Source organism: Bison bison, unplaced genomic scaffold, assembly GCF_000754665.1.
Source record: "Bison bison bison isolate TAMUID 2011002044 unplaced genomic scaffold, Bison_UMD1.0 scf7180017864461, whole genome shotgun sequence".
NCBI lineage: Eukaryota > Metazoa > Chordata > Mammalia > Artiodactyla > Bovidae > Bison > Bison bison.
In genome coordinates this window covers 19,984,748-20,004,533 of record NW_011495023.1, presented here as the reverse complement: position 1 = coordinate 20,004,533, position 19,786 = coordinate 19,984,748, and the positions used below count along the sequence as shown (strand labels likewise).

The 19,786-nt window shown below is 41.8% G+C and overlaps 1 protein-coding gene across 2 annotated transcripts in view; it reads right to left on the bottom strand.

Annotated features, from left to right (window-relative positions):
- Positions 1–19,786, bottom strand: part of PCSK2 (proprotein convertase subtilisin/kexin type 2) — a 239,510-nt gene that overhangs the window by 203,681 nt on the left and 16,043 nt on the right. The window contains exon 2 of one of the 2 annotated variants that reach the window (XM_010860045.1): positions 6,662–6,766. The exons of the other annotated variant lie outside the window; for it this stretch is intronic. Coding sequence (XP_010858347.1) covers positions 6,662–6,766 — 105 coding nt within the window. The remainder of the gene's footprint in view (positions 1–6,661; positions 6,767–19,786) is intronic. 2 annotated transcript variants of the gene reach the window in all.

The window sequence follows — 19,786 nt, the reverse complement described above, 5'->3', positions numbered from 1 at the left end:
ATACCAGACCACCTGACCTGTCTCTTGAGAAACCTATATGCAGGTCAGGAAGCAACAGTTAGAACTGGACATGGAACAACAGACTGGTTCCAAAGAGGAAAAGGAGTACGTCAAGGCTGTATATTGTCACCCTGCTTATTTAACTTATATGCAGAGTACATCATCAGAAACGCTGGGCTGGAAGAAACACAAGCTGGAATCAAGATTGCCGGGAGAAATATAATTACCTCAGATATGCTGATGATACCACCCTTACAGCAGAAAGTGAAGAGGAACTAAAAAGTCTCTTGATGAAAGTGAAAGAGGAGAGTGAAAAAGTTGGCTTAAAGCTCAACATTCAGAAAACAAAGATCATGGCATCTGGTCCCATCACTTCATGGGAAATAGATGGGAAAACAGTAGAAACAGTGTCAGACTTTATTTTTTTTGGCTCCAAAATCACTGCAGATGGTGATTTCAGCCATGAAATTAAAAGACACTTACTCCTTAGAAGAAAAGTTATAACCAACCTAGATAACGTATTAAAAAGCAGAGACATTACTTAGCCAACAAATGTCCGTCTAGTCAAGGCTATGGTTTTCCTGTGGTCATGTAAGGATGTGAGAGTTGGACTGTGAAGAAAGCTGAGTGCTGAAGAATTGATGCTTTTGAACTGTGATGTTGGAGAAGACTCTTGAGAGTCCCTTGGACTGCAAGGAGATCCGACCAGTCCATTCTAAAGGAGATCAGTCCTGGGTGTTCTTTGGAAGGAATGATGCTAAAGCTGAAACTCCAGTACTTTGGCCACCTCATGTGAAGAGTTGACTCATTGGAAAAGACTCGGATGCTGGGAGGGATTGGGGACAGGAGAAGAAGGGGATGACAGAGGATGAGATGGCTGGATGGCATCACAGACTCAATGGACGTGAGTCTGAGTGAACTTTGGGAGTTGGTGATGGACAGGGAGGCCTGGCATGCTGCAGTTCATCGGGTCGCAAAGAGTCCAAGATAACTGAGCAACTGAAATGAACTGAACTGATGAAGATAAAAAACAATCTATTAAAAAAAGAAATGTACAAAATGGAAACAATTTTTCTAGGGTATAAAAATCAACCAACCAAATAAATCAACCTATTGTTAAAAATTCTTTTTAAAAGGCACTAACAAGGTGGATTTTTTGTTTTCACCAGCCCCGTGGGCTGGGATGTTCTCAGGTGTCCCTGTGACATAAGGACAGAACATACCCACTGGGGGAAGGCTTCGTCAAAACCAAAATGAAAAGTGAGGGAAGGCATTTTTCTCCACGACATTTTCAATTTGAAAGTAGATTTTCCAGAAGATAATTGTGTTTTATTCTTCTCTTCTCCAACTTTTAATCTACGTACTGTCAGTCTTCTCTATCCGCCCTTGCAGAACCCACGGATATGGATGGCCAGCTTCTCGATGCCGCTTACATAAAGGGTTTGAGCATCTGGAATTTGGTATCTGCGGGGGTCCAGGGACCAGTTCCTTATGGAAACTGAGGGATGGCTGTGATCAAATAGTTATATTAATTAAAGGAAAGACATGAAACATACTGGTGGGTTGTCATTATCATTACAAATTACTGTGAGTGATGCCAGGTGTTTGAAAATGCTTGGAAGCTAAGAGCTTAGTGATTATGACAAAATTTCATGTAACTCGTGGAGGAAGAGGGTAGATGAATTTCTCTGCTTGTTTGAATTGCTGAAGGACCCAAATGGCACTTGCAAGCCATTTCCAGCTTCTGTCAACCACCTGAGTTTCAGTTACCATAATGACTCTATTAAAAAAGCATTATCAATTATGGTATTATGAAGTTCCACAAACAAAGAAAGCCTGATTCACTCATTATTCAGATTTTTACAAACAGATCACACCAGACATGTCCAGTTAGTTTTAAAGAATAGACAAAGTTCTCTTTTTTTTTCAGGTTGCATGGTCTGTGAGATTTTTGAAGTACTATCCAGTGAAATTAACTTTTGTAGGTTTTTGGAGTGCCCTAAAAACTCACACATATGCTCCGAATAGATCCTTAAAGAACAAAACTGACTCACTATGGGGTCATGTGCTGACACCTGTGGTTATAAGACTTGTCAAAACTCTTGGATGTGGAACAAGCTAGGAAGAAGCAGCTCCAATGTAAAGAATGCAGAGGAAACATGTAATATTCTTTGAGACCAGGGGAAATAAGAAAAGGTTTCAGTGGACTGATAGGAGTTTCTGACTTGAAACAGGTTTAAAGAGAACCCCAAGAGATAATTGGATGGTCTAGTATCATTGCTGAGAAAAGGAAATAAATGCTTGAAATTCTTAAATCAAATATAACTTTCTCAACAAATGACATTCAGGTTATTTTTTTTTTTTTGGTAAATTATCTGGCTTCCATATGACTAGTGGGAGTTTCTCATTGAGTAACTGAGTCTTTAAATTTTTGAACATATTTCATTTCAATGCTCTCTATGTCAGATGAGCAGATGTGAAGGACTGTGAAACAAATGTTTTAAATAAATGTATTTCCCAGCGGCTTTTCAAGCACTTGTTGAATGTATGGGGTTTGATATGTAGACTGTGGACCACAGTTTAGTTTGACTTTAAGATTTGTTGATGCTGCTCTTAGCTGAAGTTTGACTAATGTCACAGAGGCTTTGAACGTGAATTAATTGTTCTTGACCTTGATGCTGAGAAGGAATTTTCAGTTTTCTTATTTCATTCTAGCTTTGGGTTTATTTATTACATTTTCAAATTATTTTAGCTATTCGTACTTTCCAAACACATTGTTCTTGCTTCAGTGGTTGCACTGTGACTTTGAATATGAGCAGGAACACAGAGTGACTTTGGAAATTAAAAGCTGGCTGTTCATGGGATTCTCAGTGACAATACTTGAAAATGATGAAATGAAGTGGTTTCTTTCATCCACAATTAAGAATGTATTTAAAGGAGGCCCGGGAAAGACAGCAATATTTCTGTTTCCACTTTAGAATAATAATGAAAACATAAGATGAGAAGAACAATATTATTTCATGGATTAAAACCCTGAAGAAAAAATATTAACCATCCATCTATTCATCTGACAGTCATTTATCAAACATCTACTGTGTACTCAGAATGGTACTATAGAAAGATACCTAGAAATAAAGACGCAATTTTTGCTTTTTAGCATCTAAATGATGTTACACAGCATTATGCTAATCCTCTTAGCAGACAGAAGCGGAAAGACAAGGGAGCACCTTTAAAACAGTCCTGCATCCGAATATTTGTCTTAGCTACTTCCCTCCATATTGATGAACAAAGGTAAGCATACTGAAAGCAGCACTGTGTTGGTGTGGGCAAAAGCCCATGTTATCCCTTTCTAGTCTTTTTCTTCTTTTCCTTTAACAAAAAATTTAGTAGTGAAATGAAGGACAAACATCCTTGAAATTTCTGATCAGAAGTTTGGTCCTCTATCTTTGTCTTCTTTATTTCTTGGGTTGATAGGAGAGCTTGGTGGTTTCTTTCGCTAAAAATCTACTTAGGTAGATTGAGCCCTGAGAGCCTGTAGAAGCTAAAACCATCCTGGGAATATATGCATGGCTCCTCGGACTCTGTATTTGCCTTAACAAGCCTGAGAATAGCAAGTGAGGGTGGCCAGGAAATATTGCAGAGACGGGGTAAGAAGCAAGCTGGGGCAGCAAACATGATTCAAGTTGATTGGTCTATGAGATAACATGTTTCAGAGAAGGATGAAATAACTTGGTCTTCTTTTCCCTTTCATTAAGCCCTTTTATTTTACCTGTGCCCTTTTTCACTGAAATATCACCAAGTATTTTAAATAATCAAGCTTTTTTTCTTGGTGAGACTGATTTTTGGTGTGGAAAAGCGATGAAATAGATATTTTGTTCTAGTGTTCAAATAACTATAAAATTTTATTTCATTTATTTATTAATATTTTATGATTCCAACCATAGAATATTTATTCTTGTTTCTAAAACAGTCCTGGTAAGGAACTCAGGCCAGTGCCTTGTTTCTCCTCCATGTGGTAATTTAGGGACCCAAGCTTTCTCCATATTGTGGCTCTGTTATTCTTTATTATTATTATTTACTTATTTTTTAATTGGAATATAGTTGCTAAAACAACTTGCTCTTAAGATCTTGATTCATGAAAAGTAACTTGCAACATCTGTGCAAGAGACAAAAACATCCTTTTCAGCTACCCAGTCCTTCCCCTCTCCTATTCTTCCAGTTTCTTCTCTTTCTGCACCTTGTTTGAATGTGCTTGGGAACCCCCAAACTGAGGTATCCTAACTCAATGTATTTGTCTTTTGTTGAAGTCTATAAGTCCACAGGCCTCACAGCATCCTTATAATACGGCTTTTGTACTCTCCATGGTCAACGTTTTTTTGTTTAAGAGCAGTCATCCTCATGTTTGGCATCAGCTGATGCCAAAACTAGATGACCCCAAGCATGTCATGCAGAAAAGACTCAGGCCTTAATCTCACATTTGGGAACAAGGCAATCATTACTAGCAGGGTTTTTTTTTTTTTTTTTTTTTTTCATTTTGCAAAGAGTTATGAGATTTTATGCTTTATTTCTTTTCCTAAAATGATTGTATTAATGACAGCAGCCCTGACACCTAACCTGTATGAGAAGGCAGATAAAAGATACAGGAGATTTATGATCTTCAATTTCACTGTTATCTTCTCTTGTTCTCTGTGGATAGGGCAGATGGATACCCCCAGCAGGCAGAGGAAAGTGGCTACCAGGACCCTTATAATGGGCAATGGAGAGAGAATGGATGCTCCGTTTGGATAAAATAGATACTACTTTGAGACGAAAGACAAGTGACTGGAATCACCAATGCAGGATTTCCTTCTTTATTCCCCATCCCATCATATTGTCTTCTCTTTCAGAAACATCTCTGTACACTTCAAGAATCAACATTTCAAAGACCGTTTCAAGTAAGTGCAAGAATAAAACAATCTTAATCTAATGGGCTCAAGGTGTCTCTCTGAACCAAACGATGGCTTCTTAGTTTCACTATTTCTTGGTTCTCTTTCCCGATCCAAACCTCTTAAGCATCATTTTCCTTCTTTCCCAGTTTCTTTTATTGTTTCTCTCTGAATGATCTCGGGGCACCGTCTTTAATCATGGAAGAGGAGAGACACATAAGGGACTTTTAAGAATTATATAAATAAAAGTAAATAATTGACCATAAAGGGTAAGACCATGGGGCAGGCATGAAGCATAAGGAAAACCAGTGTCACATGTACCAGGGTGGTCATGGTCCACTGGTACATTCTCTGGGTACACAGGTGAGACAGGCAGGATTCCCTGCCCATGGGCTTCTCAAGGACATCCCCAGACACTGAACTAGTACAGTCAAGGTCAAGGATGTGATGACAGAAAAGAGTTTCTCTCTTAAGTAAGGGTGCCAGCTTCTACAACAGACCCTTTAAGAATGCTTGGCCTAGGATGACAGTACAGACATCTTTAAACCTACTGCAAAAGCAAAGATAAAGTGGATTCTCAAAGCAGTGTTTCCGTTCTAGGGAATGTGGGATCCCCTGGGTTGAGGAGTTCCAGGAAAATTGCCTGTGGCATGTCAGCTGGTGATCGGCTGGGGGAATCTGCTTCATCTGTATTCCTAATTAAAGTCCACATTCAGCACAGTCACATGTTTCCATGAAAAGCCCCACCAGAATGATTCTAGATTCCACCAGCTCAAAAGGAGTCTCATATGTAAATGTCTAATTCAAACATCTGTCCTCTTTACATCTGTGTCCCCCATGTCCTGGGCAAGAGGGCATGAAGCCTTCAGTGTACAGATAGCAAGCTGCCTGGATGATGACTTTCCCTCTTGGTGAACTGTCTATAAGAAATCAGAACCTCCCAGTTGAATGAGTGGGGAAAGCAGAAGGGGTTAGAGGGGGAGGGTTCATCGATGCCCAAAGTTTCTATTCTGAGAAAACAAGAAGTGGGAACACTGGAGAAGGATGCTTTTGGACAGGGTGATGAGTTTGGTTGTAAGTAAATGGATTTAAATTTCCAGGGAGGGGAAGGGAGTAGAAATTGAGACCTAGAGTCCAAGAGAAGGTAAAGATTGGAGTTCAGAGTGGGAGTCCTAAGCATCAGGAAGACAGGGGGCCTGGGTGACATAGACCAGAAAGTGCCGTGATGGGCAGATGGGCGGAGGAGGCCGTGGACTCAGTCATGTGTGGACAGGAGAAGCCAGCTGTCTCCTGCAAGCTGATGGCTTGCTGGCCCTCTCATGTTCCCATTCACCACATGGGGCATGGCAGTCTCCTCAGGGCATGTGGATTCACCAGGAGAAACCTCCCATAAAATGACTCATTAAACTGCTGGTGTCTTCCCATCCATCAGAGGCCAAAACACACCCCCTGGCAACCTGAAGTCCTCACATAACAATGCAAGAGGAAAGACCAGAAAAGGGGTGGTATCCCTGTTTACTCCCTTCCCTTGGCCTCTTGAGGGTAAAATTATTATGTTTAAGACAGAGGAACAGAGTCCCCAGGACCACTCTGTAAAGGGTCCATGTGGGTGATTGCAACACACCACTGAGTGCCTTTACTCCACAGTCCTGCCCCCAGCCCCACCCTTGCACACTCCTTCCACAGGCTCATCTGTGGCCGCAGAGGTTAGAAGGCAGGTTTCTAGGAAGACTCACCCTGGGGTCTTTCTCCAGCTGCTGCTGATGCTGTAGGCTGCGTCTTCTCTTGGCCTTGGCCAGGCCATTGTGATAAAAATGGTACAGGCCTTCAGCAAAGGGGAGCTGCAAAAAGTCAGACAGACACAGGCAAGGTTAGCTTCTGGGGGTGCCCCTGGACAGGGATGTCAGAGCCGGGGTGCATGCTGGGACTCCTGGGATGGGACTCCACATGTGACCCTCTGGTTCTCTGTCACTGTTCTCTTCCCCATCTCCCTACTTTTCTGATGTAATATGTTCACCTCCCTTCTCCCCCAAACCCATTCTTTCTTCCACTATTGTAGTTTTTGTCTATCTTTTCATCTTCTCTTCTCATCCATAGGGACTTCCCTTTATGTCCATCCCCACACCAACTTCTCTAGTCTCTTCTCTTAGCAATCACAAGAAAAGGAAACTGCAGGCCATTAGCCATTAAAATGGATCCCATGTGGACCATCCCCAGGTCCCCCCATTGTGCCTGTATAAATCTTTGATCCCAAGTCCGTGAACATAATAAAGTAGTTGTTGTTTTATTAATAGATTCACAGACTTGGAGAACAAACTCAAGTTCCCAGAGGGGAAGGATGGGAGGAAAAGAGAGGGAGTTTGGGATGGACATGTACACAGTGCCATATTTAAAATGGATAACCAACAAGGACCTACTATTGTATAACACAGGGAGCTCTGCTCAATGTTATGTGACAGCCTGGGTGGGAGGGAAGTTTGAGGGAGAATGGATACATGTAAATGTATGGCTGAGTCCCTTTGTTGTCCACCTGAAACTACCACAACATTGTTCATTGGCTATCAGTTCAGTGCAGTTCAGTCACTCAGTCGTGTCTGACTCTTTGCGACCCCATGGACTGCAGCACGCCAGGTCTCCCTGTCCATCACCAAATCCCAGAGTTTACTCAAACTCATGTCCATTGAGTCAGTGATGCCATCCAACCATCTCATCCTCTGTTGTCTCCTTCTCCTCCTGCCCTCAATCTTTCTCAGCACCAGGGTCTTTTCAAATGAGTCAGCTCTTCGCATCAGGTGGCCAAAGTGTTGTAGTTTCAGCTTGAACATCAGTCCTTCCAATGAATATTCAGGACTGATTTCCTTTAGGATGGACTGGTTGGATCTCCTCGCAGTCCCAGGGACTCTCAAGAGTCTTCTCCAACACCACAGTTCAAAAGCATCAATTCTTCTGCGCTCAGCTCTCTTTATATTCCAACTCTCACATCCATTCATGACTACTGGAAAAACTATAGCCTTTACTGGAAGGACCTTTGTTGGCATGTCTCTGCTTTTTAATATGTTGTCTAGGTTGGTCATAACTTTCCTTCCAAGAAGTAAGCGTCTTTTAATTTCATGGTTCCAATCACCATCTGCAGTGATTTTGGAGCCTCCAAAAATAAAGTCTGCCACTGTTTCTCCATCTATTTGCCATGAAGTGATGGGACCAGATGCCATGATCTTCGTTTTCTGAATGTTGAGCTTTAAGCCAACTTTCACTCTCCTCTTTCCCTTTCATCAAGAGGCTCTTTAGTTCTTCACTTTCTGCATTAAGGGTGGTGTCATCTGCATATCTGAGGTTATTGATATTTCTCCCGGCAATCTTGATTCCAGCTTGTGCTTCATCCAGCCCAGCATTTCTCCTGATATACACTGCATATAAGCTAAATAAGCAGGGTGACAATATACAGCCTTGACATACTCCTTTTCCTATTTGGAACCAGTCTGTTGTTCCATGTCCAGTTCTAACTGTTGCTTCCTGACCTGCATATAGATTTCTCAAGAGGTAGGTCAGGTGGTCTGGTATTCCCATCTGTTTAAGAATTTTCCAGAGTTTATTGTAATCCACACAGTCAAAGGCTTTGGCATAGTCAATAAAGCAGAAATAGATGTTTCTCTGGAACTCTCTTGCTTTTTTGATGATCCAGCAGGTGTTGGCAATTTGATCTCTGGTTCCTCTGCCTTTTCTAAAACCAGCTTGAACCTCTGGAATTTCATGGTTCATGTATTGTTGAAGCCTGGCTTGGAGAATTTTGAGCATTACTTTACTAGCATGTGAGATGAGTGCAGTTGTGTGGTAATCATTGGCTATAGTCCATTATTAAATAAAAAGTTTAAAAAATAGTTGTTGCTTTATACTAATAAGTTTGGGGTTGGTTTGTTACTCAGCAATGGAATACAGGAACAAATGGGTAGCTGAAAAAAAAAGTTTTATATTCCTTCCATTTTTAGGACTGTGCGTATTTGAAACTCTACAATAGTATTGGCTCTGTCTGTCAGTTGGTGACACCAGCCTGGAGCAGCCCAGATAAGGGCCTTCAAGGGATGTTCCTGGCACTGGAGGAGGGGATCTGAGGCCAAGGAAGCAGATACTGGATGAACTTCAAGGGCATAGCAACTTTGGCTAGGGGTGTGCGAATGAAAATTTTTTAGAACACTGTAGCATTTGTGATTTAGCTTCTGTTCATTAAAACCACCTTCTTCAGGGCAAATTAAACATAAATATTTCATGTGCATCTTTCCAGGCTCAAAGGTTCTTGAATGTTTTCTCTACTTAACCCTGCTGATGCACTCAGGGAAATGTTAAGATTTATCAGAAAGGAAGAAGGAAGATGGAGAAGGGGGAAAAAAAATGTAGGTGTGCTCATCTTTTGCTCTCTAAAGACTTGTGCCTGTGACCACAATCAGGTGGTAAAAACTTGGGAATTTTATTTCCTATTCTGGAAGGCATGAAGAATCTGTGAATTTTTAACTAGAAAGGAAATTTGGGGTTATCAAGCACCATTGAGCTTTGGACAGACATTGTTCTGGCTCTGTTTTACTGATTTTTTTAAAATTAAATTTGCATAGAGGCAAATGGAAAACTCTTTCTTACAGTAGAATTCCAATTAACAAAAGTAGAAGTCATGAAAGGAAGCTGAATATCACCATTTGGAAGCACCATGAGTAATTATGATGGTAGACACAGACGTGGGGCATGGACTTGTGGACACGCACCGTCAGTGGTAGAGGAGGGTGGAAGGAATTGAGAAAGTAGCACTGACACATATATACACTACCATTGTAAAACAGTGGTTAGTGGGAAGCTGCTGTATAGCACAGGGAGCTCGGCTCAGTTGCTCTGTGATGACCTAGAGGTGTGGGATGGTGGGGTCGGGGAAAGAAGGCTCAAGAGGGAGGGGATATGTGCATACTTATAGCTGATTCATGTTGTTGTACAGCAGAAACTAACACAACATTGTAAAGCAATTACACTCCACTAAAAAAAACACAAATAATTGTGGTTGGCCAGTGTCACCAAAGGATGCTAAAATAGTGGGTCACATCTAATGATAAACAAAGAGAAATAATACCTTTATGGTGGAGAAATCTGGCAGAGACCCCCTCAACCAAGCTATCCAAGTTAATCTCACCACAGATGAAACACATCAAAATCATGTGCCTCCTGATACGATACGCTGAGAAGGAGACATCGCTTATATGATTTTCTTGCCAAAAAAGGTAATCTGTGTTCAGTCAGAGGAAGCCCTTAGCTGGCTACTACCCTTCCAAATCTTCAAGTTCATGAAAGTCAAATCAGGACAGTAGAAATTTTCAAAACTGGAGGAGACTAACGATACAGGAAAACAAAATCAATTCCTATCTTGGATTGGGTCCTAAATCAGAAATAAGAACATTAGTGGAACAACTGGAATAATGTGAACCAAATCTGTAGATTAATTATCAGTGTTGTAGCAATGTTTTTCCTGGCTTTGATAATTGTCCTATGGTTTTGTCCACGTTGACTTTGGAAAAGCTGGATAAGGGGTATATGGGAACTTTCTGCTATTTAAAAAGGAGTAATTTTTATTGTGGTAAAATATACATAATATAAAACTTTTCATTTTAAAGTATTCAGTGCACAGTTTAGCGACACTAAGTATCTCTCCACTGTTGCGTAACCCTCACTACTATTGATACCCAGAACTCTTTCCATCCTGCACATTTAACTCTATGTTCATTAAATAACCCCTCATATCTTCTCCCCAAGGTCCTGGCTGCCACCATTCTACTCTCTGTCTCTAAGAATTTCAGTACTCTAGGTATCTCATGTAAGTGGAATCATACAATATTTATCCTTTTGTGACTGACTTATTTCACTCAGCTGAATAGCTTCAAGGTTCATCTGTGTGAAGCACTGCCCGAATTCCCTTCCCCTTTTTCTGGCTGAATAATATTCCATTGCTTGTATGTACCACGTTGTGTCCATCCATTCATCAGCTGATGGACACCTTCCACCTCTTGGCTATTGTGAATCATGCTGCTGTGAACATGGGTGTACCTGTGTGCAATTTTTTGCAAAATTTTTAAGTCTAAAATGATCCCCAAATTGGAAGTGTTTACAATGTAAAAATATTTTTCTAAAATTACATTTGGATGGCCTTAAGAGGGTCATATGTTTAAAAAGTTCAAGCTGAAGGTCCCACCACTTCCCATTATCACATCCTGAAGTCCTTCCACATGATTATAACCGAGGGCAGTTGAATGGCACCCTGGCTTGGTCTAACTGCCTCATTTTATAGAAAAAGACACCATGGCTCATGGAGGAGCAGGACTTCCTAGTTGAGGGGGGGAGCTTTTAAAGGAAATCCTCGGTCTCTGGACTGTTCCTCCAGACCCTCCCCACCACACAGCTTTCACTGCAATCTCTTGCCTGGTAACAAGTGCTATGAATTCACAAGATTGAAGGCTGGACTTCAGACAAAGATGAGTGTGACTCAAGCACAGCCAAGCTGGTGAGTGACCTCTGCTGTGTCCTGGGGACCCATGACCCCAGATTCTTTGACTAGAAGCACTATTGTGGCTCTAGAAGACATGGAGTTACAAATACTTGGTCTCATAGAGAAGACCTGGAGTTACTAATACTTGGTCTCATAGAGCTGATATTGGAAACTTGGGCAATATAGAGGTAAATTGACTGATCACAGACTAAACAGAAGATTAACCTGCAGGCATTGGCTATTTTTCTGAGCCCTTTTTGCCTCTTGTCTTTGGAGTGTAGACTCCAAATCCACAGGCCTCCGAGCCTCTGAGAAGTGACTGTTTGAGGAGATTATGAGCAAGTTTGAGCCTACGTCAGGCAGGGAAAGACAGATGCCATGCCCATTTCAGTAGTGCAAGGTACCTGCTGTCCACAGAGACCTCAGTGCCTTCCTCCATTTCTTAAGTAGAATGCTGATCTTCCAAAGAGGAATGATATATTAAAAGCAATCTTAAGTCCTCAAAGCTTCACTTGTTTCCCAGTAAGAAACTTCTCATATATCTCAACTCTTGTTTGCATGCTTAGTCGCATCAGTTGTGTTTGACTCTGCAACCCCATGGACTGTAGCCCACCAGGCTCCTCTTTCCAGGGGGATTCTCCAGGCAAGAATACTGGAGTAGGTTGCATGCCCTCATCCAGGGATCTTCCGGACCAATGTTATCTTCATTTAAACACACACACACACACACACACACACATACCCTTCTATTCTTCTTTTACACCATCACCTTTGTCTCTTAAGGCAAACTATGCATGGTTCCAGAAGGAAGGAGAAAACAGAAGTGAACGAAGAATTCACAGCAAATTGTCAGCCTGAAGGTTCAGGCTGGGTGACAGTATAATAACGCTGCTAACTCAGACTTGCAGTTTTTAGAAATTCTCATTATGCCACGGAATGTTATGGATCCCAGCAACGCTTCTCGTTGCCTCTCTTCTGTCTCTCTTGCCTCCTTTTCCCATGGATAACCATGGCTCCGAGCTAAAGCTCCTCTTTGAACCCACACGCTCACTTTCCTCAACAGCAAGAACTGGCTCCTGATTGTGAACAGATAAAAAGGCATGCTAAATCCTCCTGGAGCCCACACCTGTCTCCCTTTAGACCAGGGTCCCTTCCCCTTAGGCACCCACTGGGACGCTGGTCTGCGAAAATAGTCTCCACCTCAAATTTTGTGCTTCTGTGCATTTGCTGTTTTAGGAATGACCACTGCTTCTCACAGGCTCTCAAATGGGTCCGGAACTCCCAAACATGGTGATGGTGGGAGGTCTCTGGTCCTGACCCATCACTTTTCCTTTGGCAGGTTTTTCCCTTATGCTGATTTTCATGATGCTTAGTCATGTTTATTTGAGAGTCAAGCTTGGTGGGAATATTGGACTTCATTCCACATATAAAGAATTTTATAATTCTATTGGCAAGGGGAGCTCCTGTACGGGGTTCAAGGAGTAAAATCTGGGAAATAAAACATCAAGGATTGAAAACCGGCCCATCTGATAACAGTTCCATTGGGGGGGGAGGAATTCTGCATTTCACAAGGGGGCCTAGTTCTTCATTTTACTGACATTTCCTGAGACCATGGTTAATTTCCCTGGATTGCATGCACTCTCTTAGGGGTGGGGGATTTCACTTTGCAGTAAGGAGGAGGGAGAAAGGGAACTGGGGGGGCGGGGGCAGGGACATGGTCCCAGACTCTGCCCTACTGGCACTTACAGGCCAATGAAGAAACACACAGGAAAATTACAATGTTCAATTGACAAAAACATATAATATTATAGAAACAGAGATGGACAGAAATAGGGAGATTGCAGCTTTACAGCCACAATTAGGAGAAGGTAAGGAAAAAAAGAGAAAGAGAGAGGAAGGGGTACCCCGAGAACATTTTGGAGAGAGGCAAGGTCAGTTGATATGATTTAGCATTAAAAGGCCTCTCCTTGCCACCAAAGTTTCCCTCTCAACTCCATCCTAAATTTAATTCTTTTTTCATATCAAACACTTGAGTGAAAATCCAATTATCTCTGGGAAGGATGACACCCTAAGCCATGGTCAGCTAAAGGCCTCACTGAAATTTGCTGATGGGATGGAGGGTCAGAGGTCCAGAAAGGAAGAGAGGAGAATTTATGGGGATGGGGGACAAGGGTCAGGGGCTGGGGCAGGGTCGGTACCAAAGTGTATTCCTGCCTATGTTATACCCATTCTTCAGCCTGAATAATCTCTTGTTTAATAGGTTCTCAGGGCTCACCTGTGCTAACCTGTATCTTATCCCCCAATCAAGGTTCCTCCTCCTTCAAGTCTGGACCTAGGGTCACACACCTCAGCCATCTGAATACTCTCACCTCTTTCTGTCTTGTTTTGGGAAAAGAGATGGGCAGAAAGTGGGTCTGGAGGAATATCAGTAAAGACCACCACCTCTCCTGCGTGAGACTCCTTCTCTGTCTTCCACTTCCCCAGGACCAACATAAATTGTAGCTCTTGTCAGGCTCTTGGGTGATTAACAAAGAAGCTCAGAGAGCATGATGAGTGGCTAAGCATGGAGACAGCAGCAGACCCACGGAGGTAGTCTGTGGCTCTGATGGCTGAGGAGACCCTGGAGTCCTCATTAAGCTTCTCTGATCTTAGAGAAAGCCTCTCAGGCACAGGGGTTTCAGTCATGTATCATGATAATGTGTGTTACAAACCACAGAAAGTCTTATTGCTGTTGTTTTGCTAAGTCGTGTCTGACCCTTTGCAACCCCAGGGACTGTAGCCCACCAGGCTGCTCTGTCCCTGGGATTTCCCAGGCAGGATTACTGGAGTGGGTTGCCACTTCCTTCTCTGAAATCTTAGTAGCTCCAAACAGAAACCGATTATTTAGCTCAGTTTCCTGGATCAAAAATTTAAGCTTACTGAGTGGCCTCTCAGGTACTGACTTCATATATCAAGAGAATTTAGAGCATGTGACAGACTGGGAGAAAATATTTGCAAAGGATACATAAAAGATTGCTATCCAACATACACGAAGAGCTTTTAAAATTCAACAATCAGAAAATAAAGAACTTGATTTAAAAGTGGTCCAAGGGGACTTCCCTGGTGATCCAGTGACTAAGACTCCACGCTCCTCAATGCAGGGGGCCTGGGTTCAATCCCTGGTCAAGAAACTAGATCCCACATGCTGCAACTGAGAGTTTGCATGCCACAACTAAAAGAGTTCACACGTGTAAATTTTTAAATTAATTTTTTTGGAGTATAGTTGCTTTACAATGTTGTGTACAAAGAGCTTATACTGTACAGCAAAATGAATCAGCCATACATATCCATATATTCCCTCCCTTTTGGACTCCCTTCCCATTCAGGTTACCAGAGTGCATTAAGCAGGATTCCCTGTTGTTAAAAACAAAACCAAAAACTAGTATTATTTTTCCTGCAAAAACAAAAAAAGAGAGAGAGCAAGAGGGATAATGCATGCTACAACGAAAGATCAAAGATCTTGCAGCTTCAGCTAGGACCCCATGCAGCCAAATAAATTTAAGTGTATATATATTCTTTTAATTGTTAAAAAGTAAATGGATCAAGGACCATAACAGATCCCTTGCCAATGAAGACACACAAGTGGCAAACAGGCAGATGAAGAGATACTCCACATCATATGTCATAAGGAATTGCCAATGAAAACCACAGTGGCATATCACTACACATCTATTAGAATGACCCAAATCTAGAACACTGACTGCATTGAAGGCTGGTGAGAAGGTGGAGCAAGAGGGTGTCTTATCCATTGTTGGTGAGGATGCAAAACGGCATAGCCACTCTGAAAGACGGTCTGGCAGCTTAAGAAGCTAAACATACTATTTCCATATAATCCAGCAATTGCACTTCTTGGTATTTACCCAAATGAGTAGAAAACTCATGTTCAGACAAAAACCTGCGCACAGATGTCTACAGCAGCTTTATTCATAACTGTCAATATTTGGAAGCTTCTGAGATGTCCTTCAGTAGGTAAATGGATAAATAAACTGTGGTATATCTAGATAACGGACTATTGCTGCTGCTGCTGCTAAGTCGCTTCAGTCGTGTCTGACTCTGTGCGACCCCATAGACAGCAGCCCACCAGGCTCCCCGGTCCCTGGGATTCTCCAGGCAAGAACACTGGAGTGGGTTGCCATTTCCTTCTCCAATGCATGAAAGTGAAAAGTGAAAGTGAAGTCGCTCAGTCGTGTCTGACTCTTAGCGACCCCATGGACTGCAGCCTACTAGGCTCCTCCATCCATGGGATTTTCCAGGCAAGAGTACTGGAGTGGGGTGCCATTGCCTTCTCCAAATGGACTATTACGCACTGCTAAAAAGAAATGACCTATCAAATCACGAAAAGACATATTACTAAAGCAAAGGAACCCAGTTTGAAAAGTCTGCATACTGTATGATTCCAACTATCTGAAATTCTTGAAAAGGCAAAACTGTGCAGAGAATAAAAAAAGTTCAGTGTCTGCCAGAGGTGGTGGGGGCTGAGAAGAACAGGTAGAGCACAGAGAATATGGGGGAAGTCCAAATATTTTGTATGATATTATGATGATAGATATGTCACTATACTCAGGTCCAAACCTACAGAATTTGCACCAAGAGTGAACCCTAAGGTAAACTATGAATTTCTGGAATTATGATGTGGCAATATAGGTTCATCCTTGTTAAAAAAAGGTGCCATTCTGGTGAGTAACGTAGAAAAAATGTTGATAAAAGTAGACAGCTTATGTGTGTAGCGGCAGGCATATATGAGAACTATCTGTACCTTTCTCTCAGTTTTGTTGTACACTTCAAATTGCTTTTTTTAAAAAAGAGCAGTATACTTTTGTTTTAAAGATTTTTTGATGTGGACCTTTTTAAAAGTCTTTGTTGATTTTGTTACAATATTGCTTCTGTGTTTTGTTTTGATTTTTTGGCCATGTGGCGTGTAGGATCTTAGCTCCCCAAGCAGGGACTGAGCCTGTACTTCCTTCATTGGAAGTGCAGAGTCTTAACCACTGGACTGCCAGGGAAGTGCCTTAAAGTTGCTTTTAAAGAAGAGTCTTAAAAATAGACTTTTGGGCTCAGTGACAGAAGTAGAGGGCGGGATGATTTGAGAGAATAGCTCAAATTGAAGCATATACATTACTTAATGTAAAATGGATAACCAGTGTGAGTTTGATGTATATACATTTCTGTATGTAAAATGGATATACATTACTGTATGTAATGAAGCATATACATTACTGTATGTAAAATGGATAACCAGTGCGAGTTTGATGTGTGAAGCAGGGCACACAAAGCTGGTGCTCTGTGACTACCTGGAGGGATAGGGTGGGGAAGGAGATGAGAGGGGGTTCATGATGGAGGGGACACATGTTCCTATCGCCAAATCATATTGATGTATGGCAAAAAAAATCACAATATCGTAAAGTAATTATCCTCCAATTAAAAGAAATAATATTAAAAATAGTCTTAAAAATAATATAATCCATTTAAGAAAGAAAGTGTTAGTTGTTCAGTCCTATCTGGCTCTTTGTGACTCCATGGACTGTAGTCCACCAGGCACCTCTGTCCACGGAATTCTCCAGGCAAAAATACTAGAGTGGGTAGTTATTTCCTTCTCCAAGGGATCTTCCTGATTCAGGGATCAAACTTGGGTCTCCCACATTGCAGGCAGATTCTTTACTGTCTGAGCCACCAGGAAAGACGCTCATTTCAGTGGATTTCAATTGCTATAATTACCCAAACAAAGCAGTGTGTTGGAAATGGAATATAGAGTGAGTGAGTGAGTGAGTGAGTAAAGTTGCTCAGTTGTGTCCGAGTCTTTGCGACCCTGTGGACTGTAGCCCCCAGGCTCCTCCGTCCATGGGATTCTCCAGGCAAGAACACTGGAGTGGGTTGACATTTCCTTCTCCAGGAATATAGAGTATGTATCTTTCTTTTTTTCAATTTTTATTTATTATTTTTATTTCTTTTGATCATTCTTTTCCTTTTATTTGTTTGAGGGGCATGTTTGGGCAGTGAATAGCATGGAGATGAGGACTTGGGCATTTTGAATAAATCCAGTGATTCTAAAACTATAAAAGGAGATAATAATTGGAACTATTCAATAAGAAGTCATTCCACTCTTAGCAGACTGGCATAGGAATGCACAGCAAATGACATGCTATCTCATAAAAATCAATCAACAAGAAACAGACCAAGACAATTTCATACTGAAGGCAAATAAGCCACATTATTTAGATGAATAAAGTAAATATGATTTCACTAGAGAAGTGGAAGGCTTGACAGCTCCTTTGAACAGATGCCGCTCAAACAGCAGAGGAGCCTAATTATTTATTTGTGCCTTCAGCTCCTCTGTCAACAGGAGGAAGCCTGTGGTGTGAGGATGTCATGTCTTTCAGTAACCAGATGTGACAGAAAATCTTACTCAGCCCGAACTTATCAGGGCATATTGTAAGGGTCACCTGATCTGAGAAAGCCCTTTGTGTGTAGAACCAGAAGCCAATTGCTAAACAGAGCTTTCCACACTTCAACACTTAAAATAGGTATTTGTAAGAGCTGGATGAAGCCATCAGATCAAGTGAAGTCTTATAAGCTAGAGAACTATAATATGCTTTTCTTTGCACATAAATCTGAGTATGTCACATTGCTGTCTGTAGAACCTAGCCCTTTTAAAGCACTTTGTCTCTGCAGATCTCAATAAAAACTTGTCAATAGAATATAACTATATGGATGGATGTTCCTTTGGAATTAGCTATTTGTAAGAGGAGGGGATCAGCTCTTTGAGAGGAAGATAAAGGAGAAAGGGGAAAATCCTTGATCTAGCACTCAGGACAGCTGGTTCTAAACCCACCCAGCTCATTTCTAAGCTTCTCCTAAGCATTGTTCTCCATGGACAACACTCAATTCTCTTCTGTCATGCTAAGAGCTTCTCTTGCCTACAACTAGGAGCACCAAAAGGCAAAACAGCTTGGGATGTCCATGATTGTTTATTTCTGTAGGACTGAGCTACTAGTCCACAGTAGGATTCAAACTCTGATTTATCCCCAAGAACTACACAACTAATTTATATCAAATCTAAAATGACAGACAACGAGACAGGTGAAGAATAGCTGAGTCTCAGCCTTATTCACACAGACAGTTCCTTTCTAGACTAAGGAAAAATTTCCATGTATCATCTCAGAAATAAAAATCTAGTATAGGCACCGTTCCTTTGGAATATCAGGGAATAAGGGGCTTATCCGGTGTGCTGAGATGACATTTCTGTCCTGGCTTTTCTGTTTGATTTGTAAGTTAGGGGGCTAGTTTTAGATTCATGTATTTGTGTATTTAAGAGGAAGTGGGATGCATTGAATCATTTTGTTCTTAGCTGGAATATATTTGATGGATGGAACTGGCCACCTCTACGAGCCATTCACTGTGGCTATTAGCATCTCTGATGTCATCATCCAGTGGCAATGGGATAAAAGACAGGTAACCTGATTCCCTAATAGCAACATCTGTCAAAAGGGATGGTGCTACCTGCTTCCAGGATATGAATGGTTTCTTAGGACAAAGGAGTAAGGCAGCCTCTACCTCCAACTTCACTATCAGCTCAACTTGTTATCTTAGGGTTTCCTGTATGTGGCCACTTGGTTATACTTTTCAAGAATCTTTCAATGCCCCCTTCTATTTAGGCACAAAATTCCAATGCCTAACATGGTGTGGGTGACCCCTCATGAACTGTCCTCAGTACACTTCTGTGGCTTCATCTCCCTTCTTTCTTAGCATCTAGTCAGGTGACACTAACAGTAAACCTTATACAATTCCAGTGCATTTTGTTTCACCTGCTACACCATCCTCTCTTCAGTTCAGTTCAGTTCAGTCGCTCAGTTGTGTCCAATTCTTTGCAACCCCATGAACTGCAGCACGCCAGGCCTCCCTGTCCATCACCTGTCCCGGAATTCACTCAAACTCACGTCCATTGAGTCGGTGATGCCATCCAGCCATCTCATCCTCTGTCGTCCCCTTCTCCTCCTGCCCCCAATCCCTCCCAGCATCAGAGTCTTTTCCAATGAGTCAACTCTTCGCATGAGGTGGCCAAAGTACTGGAGTTTCAGCTTTAGCATCATTCCTTCCAAAGAACACCCAGGACTGATCTCCTTTAGAATGGACTCGTTGGATCTCCTTGCAGTCCAAGGGACTCTCAAGAGTCTTCTCCAACACCACAGTTCAAAAGCATCAATTCTTCGGCGCTCAGCCTTCTTCCCAGTCCAACTCTCATATCCATACATGACCACTGGAAAAACCATAGCCTTGACTTGTTGGACCTTTGTAGGCAATGTAATGTCTC